Source organism: Chiloscyllium plagiosum, unplaced genomic scaffold, assembly GCF_037043375.1.
Source record: "Chiloscyllium plagiosum isolate Xiang-an unplaced genomic scaffold, Cpla_swu_hap1 HiC_scaffold_1, whole genome shotgun sequence".
Lineage (NCBI taxonomy): Eukaryota > Metazoa > Chordata > Chondrichthyes > Orectolobiformes > Hemiscylliidae > Chiloscyllium > Chiloscyllium plagiosum.
In genome coordinates, this window is record NW_028270139.1 from 99,517,450 (window position 1) to 99,535,752 (window position 18,303).

Here is an 18,303-nt window from a genome sequence, read left to right on the forward strand (position 1 = left end):
TCACAATTTAAAAAACCACTCAGCAACCTGTTGCTGGCTGAATCTCATGTTATACATAGATCCCTGGAGCTGGGCTTGCAAAGCAGTAGTATAAACATTACTTTTAATGAGTTTGAGTAACTTGCTTTTTAATAATACAGAAATTCCTTCCTCACTCCTTTGTTGAAAAACAGCCCTTTTTCCAATTCAATCCCAATCAAACTAAACTCAAAAGATCTGTTCTTTACAAATTTACCAAAGACACACAAATAAATTCCACGACATCTGTTATTTTCATGAATTTGCAAAATAAATGCTTTTTAATACTGTCTTCCCTGATAGCCAAAAGAGAATTAGATGGAACCCACAGGCAGCTCCCACTGACCTACTCAAGTGAATGTTCTGTGCTGAACTGAAGCATGTTAGTAGGTCTTTTCAGTTGAAAGCAATAGACTTGTATCACTGCTTCACCACTACCCCATGCCCCTAACACTACCTCCACCATCTGCTTTCAGTAGCAAATTTAACAATGAAAGCAAGATGGCAGGAAACTATAAAAAAGGTGGATTCTTTGTTTTTCTTAATATTAGATTTTTCTGACTGATCATTGGTTATTCTACACTTGCTTAGTAGATTTGCACTCTTTATTCATCCACTGTGTTGCCAACAACTTCAGTTGTGATTGGTCTCTAATCCATCCATATAAAATTGATCGCAAAGGTATTGTAAAATTTCCATACAGGTTTGATCAAAGTCTGACACTCAAGCGTTGCAACTGAAATACAATCTGGTGAGTTCTTTTTTAAAAAATAAAGATATGAGGTTAGTTAAATACTGCATCAAATAAATCTCCTATTTATATCAGAACCCACACAAAGTCCTACTCCACAGCATCTCCTTCTCCCATTGCATCCCCACATCCTTGCTTTTAAATGTTACTTGCTTCATTATCACACTGCAACATTAAATCCAAAACCTTCAGCCCTCTGACTGTATAATACTTCTCTTTGAAAGTCTCCTCCTTACACTCCTAACATTCAGCAAAGTTGTTATCACATCAGTGGCAGCTGGGGTTTCAACCACTTCATCCCTTCTTTTTGGAACTGTCTACCCAAAAATCTACTCGGTCTTTCAGCTTCTCTCTTCCTGCAAAAGTGTCTGCAACCCATTATTTTTCAACTGCACTTTCAATCATCTCTCCAAATTCCTCTGCCACTGATTTGCACTGTGAAAGGTTTTGGGATGCTTTACTGCATCAAAACAATATGTAATTGCAAGTTCTTACATTATTGTGTTATTGCAACCATTTGAATAATGTATAAATGTAGGTTATTATGCTCATACATTTGTTTTTGCATTGCTGAGGTTTCAGACTGACGTCCCCAGAGATTCCACTTTCTGTTAAAGTTTTCTGTCAATGTTAGCCTTGACCACTGACTTTTGCTTTTCTGAATTGGAGTGTATAAAAGGGAGGGTTTTTTTAAAAAATAGAAAATAACATAGATCAATGGATGAGATCTGTGGGCTGTTCACATGGCAGGAAGAGGAAGCTTTTCTAAAACAAAACAAAACCACTTTTACACAGTCATGTGTGAGTGATTGCTGTAAGATAACTTTATAATACACTTTAAAGTTGACAATATCATATGATAGCTGGATTGCTAAACCTACGAAAATGCTACTTCTAATCTGCAAATCAGAAAAGGATAATATCTAGTAGCAAAGAGTTTTCAAATTTTCAAATGTCTTGGTACATTCAGCCTGTTCTAATTAGGTGGATCTCTTATATGCTTGATGGCTTGCCTTACTCTATAAAGTGAAACAAATTTCACAAATAGGAACTGTCTGAAATCATATACAGTGGGTAGCAATTCACTTTAAAAATCAAACAAATCCTGATGGAAGTCTATGAATGAAATCTTACTGCCTTTTTCAAAATCTCAGAGGTCAGAAACGATTATATGTTCTGACTTGATGGTGATGTCTGGCTGCCTACTTTGATAACCTGACATGGGGTGGCCAATGGAAAGGGTGCCTCTAAGAAAGCTGTCAAATTAGGAACAGTGGACAGGGTTTGCTCCCAGATGAGCTAATGTTCCACTAGCAAGCCCACCAAGAGGGCTGGGTGCTGCTCTCTCAGGAGAAGGTTAGGAGACTTCAAGAGGGAAATTAAGAACATTTTTAAAGCATTATTGCCACAGCCCCTGCTCCACAGATGGTTCTTCATCTGGTACTGGATGAGCAGTCACTTCCTCCAACTAAATACTGGGAACACCAAAGCAGTTGTCTTCAATCCCTGGCAGAAACTCCATTCGCTAGCCAAGACAAACCCACCTCTCCTTAAGCCAAACACTTCAAAATGTTGCTGTCATATTTGAACTTCTGACTACATATGTGCACTGCCACTAACAATGCCTTTTTCTACCTCTATAGTAATGCCTCATTTCATCACTACCTCAGGTTACCCATTGCTGAAACCCTTTTCTATGCTGTTGTTTGATCTTCAATGCACTATTTCAACTCACTACCATTTGAAATCATTTTCTTCCTTGCATAAACCGAAGGTGATCCAAAATTATCTTACCGGCATCTTAACTCCCACCTGCCCCAGTGATCCATATTCCATGTGTTTGCTGACCTGCCTCACTGATCCATATTCCATGTGTTTGCTGACCTGCCCCACTGATCCATATTCCATGTGTTTGCTGACCTGCCCCACTGATCCATATTCCATGTGTTTGCTGACCTGCCCCACTGATCCATATTCCATGTGTTTGCTGACCTGCCCCACTGATCCATATTCCATGTGTTTGCTGACCTGCCTCACTGATCCATATTCCATGTGTTTGCTGACCTGCCCCACTGATCCATATTCCATGTGTTTGCTGACCTGCCCCACTGATCCATATTCCATGTGTTTGCTGACCTGCCCCACTGATCCATATTCCATGTGTTTGCTGACCTGCCCCACTGATCCATATTCCATGTGTTTGCTGACCTGCCCCACTGATCCATATTCCATGTGTTTGCTGACCTGCCCCACTGATCCATATTCCATGTGTTTGCTGACCTGCACTGGTATATGTAAAAGGACAATCTCAACCTTGTTTTAAAAATACTGTGTGGCTTCTCCCAAGCTGTCCCGAAATGCTCTGAATATTCCTCTAGCCCTACAATGCTCCAAGCTATTGGCATACCTTCAATTCTGGTCCTTCCTGATCTCGAACTTTACTCATTTTACCACTGATGGATGTACTGACAACTGCAAAAGCTCTGAGCTATGGAATTTTCAACTTCAAACTTAGTGTTTCTCTATTTCTTTCCCCTTATTTAAGACTCTGTTAGAATCGTTATCTTCTTCCACCTTTTTGGCCAATTGCTTTAAAGGCAATAAATGAGTACAATTTGTATTTTAAGTACAGAAATCATTAGCATGCATGCATTGAGAATCAAGTTAAGTAAGTTCATGAAAGAAAAAGGAATAGAAAGGGCTATTGCTGAAGAGATAGCTTAGAAAGGGAGGAAACCCATGTGTTGTCTAAGCATGAGCACAAACCAGTTGGGCTGAAAGATTTGCTTCCTTGATGTAAATTTTGATTCTATGATCATATTGTTCCAAACAATTTCAAAACTTTTTGTCTTCTTCTTTGCCTAGTAAATTTGAGTATATTCTAATTTTCTTAAAAGATGGCTTAAACAATGCAGACAGAGTTTGCTTCAAGGCTTTCACAAAAATAAACATGGAAAGACACTTCTTTGGAAACAGCAAGTTAGCACTCATTAATTTGTCAATATTAATTTTAATTCTCACACCGAAAGCCTTTAGCAAGCAAGTCAAATGCCAAGTTAGATTATCCCTACTCTTCCCAAAATATGCTTCAAACTCAACAGTCTTTCTAAAAACTATCAAATGTACTTGAGTTACAACACAGTTTCAATCATGAGAGCATGAGTACTTTGTGCTTTGGACTCGAGCCTATCAGAAAGTGAAAATAAAAGCAATTGTGACTGTCAAGTGTAGCAGTGTAGGTTGAGGAAATCGGTAATGAGTCGTCTATTCATCATGACATAATGAACAACAACATTGTAGGAAATGTCATGGCCATATATCCTAAGTAACTTCAGTTGAAATATGTAGAAACATTAACCTCAGTGAAAGCTTAGAGAAATAAGGAACATAGGGCCTGGGATATGCCATTCAGGTTCCAACATAATTTATTTAGACCATTGAATGTTACCTCAATTCCATGCATCCTGACTGATATGTATCTTCTGATATTTAAATCTGTCAATTTTGAAAAATTCAACTGACCTTGCATTTCTTTGCAGAAGTAAATTTGAGAGCTACTATGCTTTGTGTGATAATATACTCCTTGATTTTACTTAATAGCCTAGTTCTAATTTTACAACTGTCTCTTCTTATTCTTAAAATAAATTGGCTGTATCTAGTCTATTGACTAAACCTTTGAAACTCAAGCAAGTATATGACAAGTTTGTGAACACTCTCCTCATAAATATAACTGTTTTGCTGAGCTTTATTGTAGTGAATCTGCACCATGCCTATTGCAAAGCCAACTACCCTACCTGAGATGAAGTGTAGGAAACTGATGCCAGTTCTCCAAGTGAAGGCTGACTAAGGCTCTGTACAACTGAAGCACAGCTTAACCAGTTTTGGATTCCTGTCTCTTTAAGAGAAAGGTCGACATTCCATTAACCTTCCAGATTACATTTTGTACTTGTACACCATAATATTTATGTACATAGGAACACGAGACTTAGGAGCAGGACTAGTCCACTCAGCCCTTCTCATTTGCCCTGTCTACAATTAATAACATATGGCTGATCTGGCTGTGGTTTCAACTCCACTTTCTCATCCGTCCCCATAAACTTGACTCTCTGGTCCATTAACATCCAACTAATTCCACCTTTAATGTATCTAATGTCCCAGTCTCCGCTGTTTTGTGAGGAAGAGAATTTCCAGACTAATGATCACCTTAGAAAAGAAAAACTCATCTCTATACTAAAAACATGAACTTTTATTCTTAAACTGTGTCCCCTAGTTCTAGTCTCTTCTACAAGGGGAAACAACCTCTCAGAATCTATTTTGTCAAGTTCTTCAACGACATCAATTCCTCTCAATTCCAAAAAGTAAAGGCCTAATCTATTTAATATCCTTCAAAAGATAAGCCATTTATCCCAAGAACGAGTTGAGTGAATGTTTGCTGTGCTGCTTCTAACTCAGTTATATTATTTTTCACATAATGAAGCTAAAACTGTACATAGTACTCTAGACATGTTTTCATCAAGATGTGGTAATATTTCCCTATTCTTACATTTCGTACCATTTGGAATAAAGACCAACATCCTATTTATTTTCCGAATCACTTGCTATACATGCAAACTAACAGTTCATGCTTTACACACCAGAACACCCAGTTCATACTATATCTTCAATTTCTGCAACTTCCCCTGATTTAAATAATAAGTTAAATAATCCCTAGTGTTCCTTCCAAAGTGGACAAGTTCACATTTTCCCACATTATATTCCATCTGTTATTTTCGTTCCTACATATTATCTATAATTCTTTGTAGGCTTTCTACCTCATTTTGACAACTTAGCATCATACTTAATAGACACTAGGCATTCTCAGAAAATTTAGTTACTATACATTTGGTACCCATATCCAGGTAAATAATTGAGGCACCACCACTGATCCCTGTGACATTGCCAACCTGAAAAAGACCTAATTATCACTCCTGTCAGCTAACCAATCCTTTATCCAAGTCACATATCGCACCTTACAGCAGGAGTTCTTAATTTGTATAGTAACCTTTGATATGTAACTTTAATCAAGTGCCCTTTGGAAATCCAACTTCACAAACACAGGTTCCCTTTAATCCATTTTGCTTATTACTTCCTTATAAAACAAATAAATGTTTTGAACACTATTTCCCGATTACAAACATATGTTGGCTCCACGTGGATACCAAAATGCTTTTGCTGCTCTCAAGGTTCTGCTCTTTGATTATTAAGAAAATTCCAAATCATTTTTCATGTCTCCATTTCAAATTTTCCACATTGAATTTATGATCCTTACTGTTTTCACACATTTAAATTGATCATGTCCCTTTGGAGATTCCAGCTTCTGAGACCCCAGTAAAGATTCCCAGGAAGACAAGTTACGTCCAAGTAATTTTACGTCCAGAACGAAGGACCCGATACCCAACATGAGCAAAACAAATGTAGTGTACAAAATACCATGCAAGGACTGCACAAAACACTATATAGGACAAACAGGAAGACAGCTAACAATCCGCATACATGAACATCAACTAGCCACGAAACGACACGACCAGCTATCCTTAGAAGCCACACACGCAGACAACAAGCAACATGAATTCGACTGGGACAACACTACTATCATAGGGCAAGCCAGACAGAGAACAGCCAGGGAATTCCTAGAGGCATGGCATTCATCCACAAACTCCATCAACAAACACATCGACCTGGACCCAATATACCAACCACTACAGCGGACAGCTGAAACTGACAACCGGAAGCGGCAGGGACTGACCACTATAAACACCGGAGGAAACATCAAAGAAGCACTTCGCAGGAGGCTCCCAAGCACTGATGATGTCGCCTAGCCAGGGGACGAAACATTTGCAACAAAAACTTCCAGCTCGGCGAACAGAACCACAACAACGAGCACCCGAGCTATAAATCTTCGCACAAACTTTGAAGTAATTTTAAGTTTAAATTAATTTAACGTTCCCACTTAAAAATTTACCTTTCATCTTTTCTGTTAGAAATTAGGGTTTTAATTCACTCAATAATTTGTAAGGTGGATTTATTGTTCTTAGGACATTGCAGAAAGTAAAATAAAAACAGAAATTGCTGGAGAAACTAGAGTTCTAAAGAAGGGTCACTGGACACTGCTTTCTCTCCACAGATATTACCAGACCAGCTGATTTTTCCAGCAATTTCTGCTTTGTTTCAGATTTCCAGCATCTGCAGTTCTTTGGGTTTTTTTTGGTACAGCAGAAAATAAGTTTGTGTGGTGTGCATCACCAGGCAAAAGGTTTTGTTTATATTTGTCCATTAAATATCAGCATTGCTAACACTTATCGTTCATCCCTAATCGTACTTCGTTATGCCTTTGTAAATTTACCTTCCATCTTTTCTGTTAGAAATTAATGTTAGAGCATTTTTAATTCCCTCAATAATTCGTAAGGTGGATAATTTGCAATTTGTGCTTCTTGTTTCTTGGGATTATGAAGATCCTAAAGTAAAGTACATGCAATGCAAATGCCTTGGCAGCACAGCATGTGCAGCATGCCACAACCTGATAGGTTCTGTTTCAGATTTGAATTACAAACCAAAATCTCCTTTCATTCATGCAATTCTCTGAACCCCAGGTTTCCAATTTACTGGGCATGACATCAAACTAGAACAGGTTTCTTGGCTGATGAAAGTCAGTGTGATGCCCATGGTTTTCTAGCTCTCTCCATTAGAGACCTGTTTTTATAGACCACATAATAAAACAAAAGGCATATATTGTGCAAAAAATGCCATTTTTAAAATTTAAATGTAACTATTTTTGCTTTCTGCAAATATAAAATAGCACTTGCTACTTGTAACCATAAACATTATGGCGGTTATACAAAAAGAAGAATGGATGCTCTACAATTCATTTTATTTCAGAAACTGTTTAAGGTATCACTTACAAACTAACATGTCATTATATACCATTTTTCATGACCTCAGGAAGCCCTAAAATGCTTTACTGAAAATGTAATACTTTTACAATGTAATCACTGTTTTAATGTAGGAAACTGCAGCAGTCAATTCACAAACTTCAAGGTTTAATAATCAGCATTGATATTAATGATTGGATAATCTGACTTTGTAATGTTGGTGAGAGATATTTAACTGCCTGAAGACTAAGACAGAAACCCTGCTCTTCATTGAAATAGTATCATGTAATCTTTCATGTCCAACTGGAAGGACAGATGGTACCTTAGTTTACCATCTCACCTGACAGAACTCCCTCAGCATTCTGTTGTCAAATACCAGTCCAAATAATTTGTTCAGTTCTCTGGAGAGAAACCTAACATCCTCAAGGGGTGAGATTTTATTGAATTCAGATTAACACTAATTTAGGTTGCAATTAACTCCTTGCTTTGCATACAGTGGCACTGCACCACTAGAGTGACTCCACATTATAAGAAGTCAAGTGACAGCAATCTCCACTGGAGCATCATGACATGGACAGTGCAGAAGCAGGTCTGTTTTTGACTGTTTTGTGCTTGTGCTTATATTTTGCAAGTGTCTCCTCTTATTTAGTCAATGTCATCACAGCCATTCTCTTTGTTTTATGCTCTCATAGTCATGTAGTTTCCTTTTGAAAACATTCAAGTTGTTTGAATAGTGCAAAATAATTTGCATCACCTATTGTCTGTGATAGAGAGTCCTACATTTTAATCACTCTTCTTAAGATATTTCCTTATTTTCTTATTGCATTTATGAATACAATCTTTCATTTATGGCTTTAGTTTAGGCTCCTACTGTAAGTGGAAAAACTCTCTCTGCATCTACTTAAATCCAACCATTCAAATGTGGAAGATTTTAATGAAGTCATTGTTATGTCTCTTTCCTAAAGAAAAACACAATCCATTCAATATTTCCCAATAGCTCTAATCTATCTGTTCTGGCACCATCCTGAAGGTGTCAGTTCAATTGCCCCATTGCTTCTATATCCTTTCTAGACCACAGAGAGTACTGCAGCTTGACCAGGTGTCTGTACAAGTTTAACATAACTTCTTATTTTTAAACTGTGTCCTCTAGTTCTAGTCTCTTCTACTTTTAAATTCAATGCCCCTAGAAATAAATCCCAGGGCTGTGTTAGCACTTTTAATTGCTTTGCCGACCTGTGATGCTCCTTTTATCAACTCGGTTATAATTAATTTTTTAATCAGTGATAAGAATGATAAAACATACTGCAGAATTATTTTTTTCCTATTCAGTTCTAGAAATTCACAATATGGTCAATTTTTAAAACAAATACGTAATCCGGGAGCAACTGGATTGTACTCACACTCAGTATCTGGTAATGGTTAATGGTAATGGTTGATGACAGCATTTTTCCAAAGAATATATTGTTTACCTTATTACTGCAAGCACTGGGATTATTTCAATGAATATCAAATCTAATGTTAAAAGATTTTAGAAATATATTAAGAGCAAGAGACTGGTAATGGGGAACATGAGCCCATCAAGGCATGTAGTCAACACTAAAATTGACATTAGGAAAAATCACATAGTAAATGGATATTTTGTACCTATTGTCAGAAGAGAACAAAATGGCAGTAGTACAAAAGTAAACTAAAAGGAACAAACTCCTTGCACCTATATAAGGATAATAGTACCCAAACACATGCACCAGCTGGTGTCATAACAGTTTCTACCCGACGGTTGTTAGAATACTGAATGGACTCACAAACTCTTAACATTCGTCTGTACCTGTGTTTTTGTTTTGCTGCTGTTTACCTACTATTTACTATCTATGCTACTTAACTCTGTGATCTGCCTGTGTTGCTCACTGGACAAAGCTTTTCATTGTGCCTCGGTACACGGGACAATAAATTCAATTCAATTCAATTCAATTCAATATGTAAATGATTGGACTTAAGATGGCAAGCTGTCTAGGATCTGATCATTTCCTCCCTACCTAATCATAAAAATGTACAAATTGCAAATGAATAAGTCAAACGTTTTCAAACTCTCTCAATTCAGTAAACGTTTAGATTGAAAGATTGAAAATATTTAAGCTTCAAACCAAAGAGAAATTCAGAAACTAGAGACCCTTTGATCTACACAGGAACAAGAGAAAGCCATTCAGCACCTCTAGCCTTCAATGAGTTCATGGTTGATCTGTGGCCTAACTGCAAAAATTTGCCTTTGGACTATATCCCTTAATACCTTTGCTTAATTCAGAGATAGATTAAATTTTAACAGTTAAAATTTACATCAACATCACTTGTGTGAAAGTTACTGAAATACATTATCAAAGACTGAATGGGTGAGCACCTCTACAAGCACAAGCTGATAAAAATTATATTTGAAGGAGGCTGTGTTCAATCAATGGTTTTGTGCGGGGGAGATCGTGCCTTACCAACTTAATAGAGTTCTTCGAGGAAGTGACCAAGTTGATAGGTGAAGGAAGGGCTAATGATGTCATATACATGGGCTTTAGTAAGGCATTTGATAAGGTTCCCCATGGTAGACTAATGGAGAAAGTGAAGTCATATGGTGTGCAGGGTGTTCTAGCTAGGTGGATAAAGAACTGGTTGAGCAACAGGAGACAGAGTAGTAGTTGAAGGGAATTTCTCAAAATGGAGAAAGGTGACCAGTGGTGTTCCACAGGGGTCAGTGTTGGGGCCATTGTTGTTTGTAATATACGTAAATGATCTGGAAGAGGACACTGTTGGTATGATCAGCAAGTTTGCAGATGACACGAAGATTGGTGGAGTAGCAGAAAGCATAAGGGACTGTCAGAGAACACAGGAGAATATAGATAGACTGGAGAGTTGGGCGGAAAGATGGCAGATGGTTTTCAATCCAGCCAAATGTGAGGTGATGCATTTAGGCAAGACTAATTCTAGAGCGAATTATGCAATGAACGGAAGAGCCTTGGGAGAAGTTGATGGGCAGAGAGATCTGGGAGTGCAGGTCCATTGTACCCTGAAGGTTGCTGCACAGGTGGATAGAGTGGTCAAGAAGGCATATAATATGCTTGCCTTCATTGGGTGGGGTATTGAGTATAAGAGCTGGCAAGTTGTTAAAATTATACAAGACATTGGTTCGGTTGCATTTAGAATATTGTGTACAGTTCTGGTCACCTCATTACCAAAAGGATGTGGATGCTTTGGAGAGGGTGAAGCGAAGGTTTATGAGGATGTTGCCTGGTATATGAAGAAAGGTTGAGTAGGTTAGGTTTATTTTCATTAGAAAAAAGGAGATTGAGGGGGGACCGAATTGAGGTTTACAAAATCAGGAAGGGTATAGCCAGGGTCGATAGAGACAAGCTTTTTCCCAGGATGAAGGATTCAATAACGAGAGGTCACGGTTTCAAGGTGAGAGGTGGAAAGTTTAAGGGAGATACACGTGGCAAGTACTTCACACAGAGGGTGGTGGGCGTTTTGAATGTGTTGCCAGCAGAGGTGGGAGAGGCAGGCACGGTAGATTCATTTAAGATGCGTCTGGATAAATACATGAGCAGGTGGGGAGTAGAGGGATACAGATGCTTAGGAAGTGACCGACAGGTTTAGACATTACATTTTGATCAGCTCATGCTTGGAGGGCCGAAGGGCCTGTTCCTGGGCTATAAATTTTCTTTGTTCTTTGTTGTATTAATCAAGTACAGAGTTTGAAAATGTATTTAGCTTTATGGCTATGGCTGATGTCTACATGAACTTCTCGAAAACATTGATGAAAGCAATCACAAAAAAACTCATCACAAATACTGAATATGAATTGAGCTTGAGCTATCTTTGGGACTTGAAATGGTTGGAAGGTAGAAGATTAAGAGTCGAAGAAAAGGGAATGTTCTGTGGTTGAAAATTTTGTCTTTATACCATTGAGCATGGAAGGAAAAATGTTATGCTTCTGTTTAAAGAGCACTTGTCAGTCACAATCATCTGGAACAGTTTTCAGTTTTGAACTTCAGAAACAGTACATAGTCTTTGGAAATGGTACAGTACAAATTGAGTCAACTGGTAACCCAAGATGGAGAACGGGAAATATTTCTGACTGCTCCTTTTTTGAGGTATTTTAGGTGTTGGAGGTGATTTCCTCGAATTCCAGGAGCAGCAATGACTGTTTTATATGCTGTTGCATTGTTTTGGAACTTTGAGAAAAAAAGTCAAAACAGCAGGACTTTAAAAGGGAGAGGAACAGACAAAGGCAGCACATGGTCGGGTCAGAGCTGGAGAGAGAGAGAGAGACACACACAGAGAGAAAAAGAAACCCACACTGCTAACTGACACAGCAGTGAACCTGCACAGTTACTGCCTTTGCTGTTTGAATTCATGGATCGCTGGACATTGGAGTGCATCTGGGAAAATTAACAAATGGTGAAATTCACAACTTATCGTGGAGGAACCTGTTTGGGGGAGGTCACAGCACAGAAACAGATAAGTGGCTATTTTTAGGTGTGGCCTACATAAAATCTGCAATAGTGAGTTGTCCATTCTTTCTTGACTGTATGTTTTATTGAGCTATGTCTCTTGATTAAACTTAAAAACACAAGCCATAAGTATTAAGTTAGCCTGCAGCAGTGTTTTGTAGAGAAATAAGACAGTTCTATTTTCTGGGTCTGTAGATTGGAAGAAGTAAAAATGGCCTTTAGTAGATTGATATGCTCTTCTTGTCGGGTGTGAGACTTTAGGGAGAGTTGAAGTGTTACTGAGCGTTACATCCATATTAAATTTTGTTGATTGCGAATCATATCAGATCGAAAGGATCAGCTGGAGAGAAAATTAGAAGTAATCAGGAATTTACAAGAGCAAGGGGATGTGATGGATGGAAGTTATAGCAAGGGAAAAATGTTGCAGATACAGTCACATAGATGGGTTAACTCCAGTAAAGGTAAGAGAGGTAGGCAGGTAGTGCAGGGGTCTTCTATGGCTATCTCCATTTTAAACAAGAATGCTGTTTTGGAAAATGTAGGGGGTGTTGGATTCTCTGGGGAATGTAGCACAAACAGCCAGGTGTCTGGTATCGAGACTGGCTTGAATGCAATGAGGGGTACGTCGGGTTCCAAGAGATCAATTGTGTCAGGGGACTCTCTAGTCCAAAGCACAGATAGACATTTCTGTGGCCAGCAGCAAAACATTAGAATGGTGTATTGCTTCCCTGGTGCCAGGATCAAGGATGCCTCAGAGAGGGTGCAGAATGTTCTCAAGAGGGAGAGGGACCAGCAGGAGGTCATTGTACACATTGGAACCAATGACATAGGAAGGCAAAAAGATGAGATTCTGAAGGGAGAACATAGAGAGTTAGGGAGGAATTTAGAAAGGATGTTCTCGAGGATAGTAATATCTGGATTACTCCTGGTACTGCGAGCTAGTAAGTGTAGGAATAGCAGGATAGAGCAGATAAATGCATGGCTGAGGAGCTGGTGTATGGGAGAAGGATTCACATTTGTGGATCATTGGAAGCTCTTCTGGTGTAGAAGTGACCTGTACAAGAAGGACTGATTGCAACTGAATTGGAAGGGGACTAATATACTGGCAGGGAGATTTACAAGAGCTGCCTGGGAGGATTTAAACTAGTAAGGGGGGGGTTGCAGAGGTGGGACCCAGGGAGAGAGTGAGGAAAGAGATCAATCTGAGACTGGTACAGTTGAGAAAAGATGCAAGTCAAACAGTCAGGGCAGGCAGGGATAAAGCAAGAGGTCTAACAGGGAAGGTGGATGAACTCAGAGCATGGTTAGGAACATGGGACTGGGATATCATAGCAATTACAGAAACATGGCTCAGGGATGGACTGGACTGGCAGCTTAATGTTCCAGGATACAAATGCTACAGGAAGGATAGAAAGGGAGGCAAGAGAGGAGGGGGTGTGGTGTTTTTGATAAGGGATAGCATTATACCTGTACTGAGGGAGAATATTTCCGGAAATACATCCAGGGAAATTATTTGGGTTGAACTGAGAAATAAGAAAGGGATGATCACCTTATTGGGATTGTATTATAGACCCCCTAATAGTCAGAGTGAAATTGAGAAACAGATTTGTAAGGAGATGTCAGTTATCTGTAAGAATAATAGGGTGGTTATGGTAGGGGATTTTAACTTTCCAAACATAGACTGGGACTGCCATAATGTTAAGGGTTTAGATGGAGAGGAATTTCTTAAGTGTGTACAAGACAATTTTCTGATTCAGTATATGGATGTACCTACTAGAGAAGGTGCAAAACTTGACCTACTCTTGGGAAATAAGGCAGGGCAGGTGACTGAGATGTCAGTGGGGGAGCACTTTGGGGCCAGCAACCGTAATTCTATCAGTTTTTAAATAGTATGGAAAAGGATAGTCCAGATCTAAAAGTTGAAGTTCTAAATTGGAGGAAGGCCAATTTTGATGGTATTAGGCAAGAACTTTCAAAAGCTGATTGGGGGTAGAAGGATAAAAGGAAGGCTGGAAAATGGGAAGCCTTCAGAAATGAGATAACGAGTGTCCAGAGACAGTCTATTCCTGTCAGGGTAAAAGGAAAGGCTGGTAGCTATAGGTAATGCTGGATGACTAAAGAAATTGAGGGTTTGGTTAAGAAAAAGAAGGAAGCACATGTCAGGTATAGACAGGATAGATCGGGTGAATCCTTGAAGAGTATAAAGGCAGTAGGCATCATAAGAAGGAAACCAGGAGGGCAAAAGGGGGAAATGAGATAGCTTTGGCAAATAGAGTTCAGGAGAATCCAAAGGGTTTTTACAAATACATTAAGGACAAAAGGGTAACTAGGGAGAGAATAGGGCCCCTCAAAGATCAGCAAGGCAGCCTTTGTGTGGAACCACAGGAGATGGGGGAGATACTAAACAAGTATTTTGCATCAGTGTTTACTGTGGAAAAGGACATGGAAAGTATAGAATGTAGAGAAGTAGATGGTGATATCGTGAAAAATATCCATAATACAGAGGAGAAAGTGCTGCATGTCTTGAAATGCATAAACGTGGATAAATCCCCAGGACCTGAACAGGTGTACCCGAGAAATCTGTGGATGGCGAGGGAAGTGATTGCTGGGCCTCTTGCTGGGATATTTGTATCATCGATAGTCACAGGTGAGGTGCCAGTAGACTAGAGGTTGGCTAATGTGGTGCCACTCTTTAAGAAGGGTAGTAAGGACAAGCCAGGGAACTACAGACCAGTGAGCCTGACGTCGGTGATGGTCAAGTTGTTGGAGGGAATCCTAAGGGACAGAATGTACATGGATTTGGAATAGGGATTAGGGATAGTCAACATGGCTTTGTGCGCGGGAAATCCTGACTCACAAACTTGATTGAGTTTTTTGAAGAAGTAACAAAGATGATTGATGAGGACAGAGCAGTGGACATGATCTACATGGACTTCAGTAAAGCATTCGATAAAGTTCCCCAAGGGAGACTGATTAACAAGGTTAAATCTCATGGAATACAGGGAGAACTAGCCATTTGGATACAGAACTGACTCAAAGTTAGAAGACAGAGGATGGTACTGGAGGGTTGCTTTTCAGACTGGCGGCCTGTGACCAGTGGAGTGCCACAAGGATCGGTGCTGGGTCCACTATGTTTTGTCATTTAAATAAATGGTTTGTGTGTGAGCATAAGAGGTATATTTAGTAAGTTTGCAGATGACACCAAAATTGGAGGTGTAGTGGACAGCGAAGAAGGTTATCTCAGATTACAACAGGATCCTGATCAGATGGGCCCAATGGGCTGAGAAGTGGCAGATGGAGCTTAATTTAGATAAAAGTGAGGAGCTGCATTTTGGGAAAGCAAATCTTATCAGGACTTATACACTTCATGGTAAAGTCATAGGGAGTGTTGCTGAACAAAGAGAGCTTTGAATGCAGGTTCATAGCTCTTTGAAAGTGGAGTCGCAGGTAGATAGGACAGTGAAGAAAACTTTTGGTATGCTTTCCTTTATTGGTCAGAGTATTGAGTACAGGAGTTGGGAGGTCATGTTGCAGCTGTACAAGACATTGATTAGGCCACTATTGGAATATTGCATGCAATTCTGGTCTGGATGATTGAAATTAATATTCTGACAGCATAGTGTATAAAACAGGTCTCTGAGCTGTTTCAAAACCGGTTTGGAGGCTGTATGTTGCTTCTTTCCTCCTACCCGTGGTTGCACAATCATGCGAACTATTGACAAAAAAAAGTGAAGTGGTAGCAAAAGTGTAAAAAAAACTCCTTTTCTTAAAAACGCCACAACGTCATGCTACATTTTATGTTCAAAACAATGGTTATTGCTCTGAGCGAATTCAGACAAAACCCAAGCTTTTCTCACAGGCCACGTACCCTAATCGGGATTTTGCTAAAAATTGGCCCGTTGCAACTTCACTTTTTTGTGCCTAACACCGATTTTTTTTTAAGAGGTAGAAATACACAGACGCAGAGCGGCCACTGGCAGTTCGAGCTATCACCGTTAGAAAATTATAAACGAGCTTGTCTGCTTTCAGAAACCTGCACTATTTGAATCTGAGTGAAGTGAGAACGTTAGAAAGTGTTTAGGTCGGTGAGGAGGAAGTGGGCAGGTCAAATGCTTAGAGTTTCTCAGATCAATTTGTTTGGCTAAAAGTCCCTGTTATTCGCTACTTGTAGAATGGATTCTTTTCACTTTATATAAAGTATATGTGGCATGTTGCAAATAAGCAGTTCAATCAACGCCGCGGCTATACATTAAGGAGTCAAGTCGTTTTATTTATAAACAACAACTTTGATCTAAACAGCCTCGATCAAAGTTGTCGATGTTTCCAGCACTTTCAGAAGAGGTTATTGCATAGGATATAACGCAGGGATTTTTGGAGGTTTCCATCTTGTTTGTATCTAAACAAACGAGATGAAGTGTCATGATGTCTGTTTCAAAATAATTCCGGAACATGTCCGTGCTGCTCCACATAGATGGCATGAGATTTCATTGAGAAATACCGCCCTCCCCCACACGCACCCACCGCCCACATTTTTATCATGTTTGCCTGGAGATGTGGAAGTTCCAAGCATATTATAACAATATATGATACAAGCACAAAACTTTTTGTTTTGTTTGGAAAAGGGGAAGAGAGAAAGTTTCGTCCTACCTCTTCGAGCCTCTTGTGTATGTGTAGGTGAAGGTGGAATCAGAATATCTGAAATCTAAAATAGGAGAGAGAGGAACATTTTTTTAAAAAGGTTGTGTTCGAACCCAGCGGCGGATTTTGAGCTGTCTATTGTGTTGGCGAGATTTGCCAAAGTGTGGATTAAAATGAAAGAAATTCAGCCCCGGCGAAACAATCACAATGCAGCCCCGAGTCTGCGATGGATCACTTCATAGAGCTGGGCATTTACTGTATGTCTCTCTGCAACAAGTGTTTCCATAGCGACCACTAAATTGTCGTTGCGAACGGACAGATCCATGGAAATGAACAGAAACTGCAAATTTGCAGTCGCATTCATCCATCTGCTACATCACATCGAGATTGTATTAAAAACATTTCAATTGCAAATGAACGCATATATCACCAAGAATGACTTATTTTATTTATCTTATGACTGTTGAGCCGAATGACAATACACTGCCGGCGTTTTAAACCCGCACAAAGCCAGCGTTTGGAATCATTATTAATAACAAACAAACAATAAACAAATCTTACCGGAAAACAGACAGTCCTTGTCCGCCTTGCACCTCTGGAGTACGCTGTCTATGTCTGTCTGTATCCGCTCCTGCCTTGAACACATCCCCATGAAGTGTAAACAGAGGGAGAAATGTTTTGTTTTCCCCTTTTTGTTTCTGCCCCCCTCCTCCTCCTCCAGTGAAAGCAGAAGTGCGAATGGGGCCGCCGCCGCTGCTCAGCTCAAGGTCACAGTCCCCAGTGTGGTGCAGGTGGCCGGGAGGCGGTGCTCCAGGGCTCGGGGAGATGGGCTCGCTCGCTCCGGGGCTGCTGCAGCTTCCAACGGGCCACAGCTGACTACAGCGGTCCAGCTGCTCTCCTCCCGAGATCTCCTGTACTACGGGCCGCCGCAGCCTCCACACACACCACATACACAGACAGATAGATAGATACACACACTCCCACACCCTCCTCCACAACGCTTCGCGATTTCGAAAGCAAATTAAAACGCCAGCCCACTGCTTCTTCCTCTCCTCCTTTTCAGCCCGATTTCTTCATTAGTTATTCCTTCTGCATTTTTTTTTCTCTCTCTCTTTCTCAGGGGCGGGTAATATCCAACCTGTGACAGGCGCCGGCGATCTGGCCAGGTATGCAACCCACACACTATTTCCCCACGTTTTCTTATTTTTTTAAAAAAATAGAGCAGCGCAAGAATTGAAGGCTCCCGCAGATCAGGTGAAATGTCACAGCGTCACCCGATGAAGAAATCGGATTCCTAATAAAGATTTGATAGAACTCAAACTCACTCAGCCTCTTTAATATTATACTAGATGCCAATTGTGTGTATGTTGGGCGGAAGGGGGGTGGGTGTGGGTGGGTTGTGATTTAATCAACAAGACGTGTCTATTCTCCAAATTCGATTCCTTGCTGCTTGGTATTTATTCTGAACGTAATCACTGAAACCAGCAGCGTGCGAACA

General features: G+C 39.9%; 1 protein-coding gene across 1 annotated transcript in view; it reads right to left on the reverse strand.

Annotated features, from left to right (window-relative positions):
* The window catches only part of parp8 (poly (ADP-ribose) polymerase family, member 8), a 384,586-nt gene extending 366,487 nt beyond the window's left edge, over positions 1-18,099 (reverse strand). Inside the window, exons 1-2 of the mRNA XM_043688244.2 lie at positions 17,367-18,099; positions 16,815-16,869 (exon numbers count right to left, since the gene is read on the reverse strand). Of these exons, the coding sequence (XP_043544179.1) occupies positions 16,815-16,869; positions 17,367-17,457 (146 nt within the window). The 5' untranslated portion in view covers positions 17,458-18,099. The remainder of the gene's footprint in view (positions 1-16,814; positions 16,870-17,366) is intronic.
* Positions 18,100-18,303: the final 204 nt, after the last annotated feature.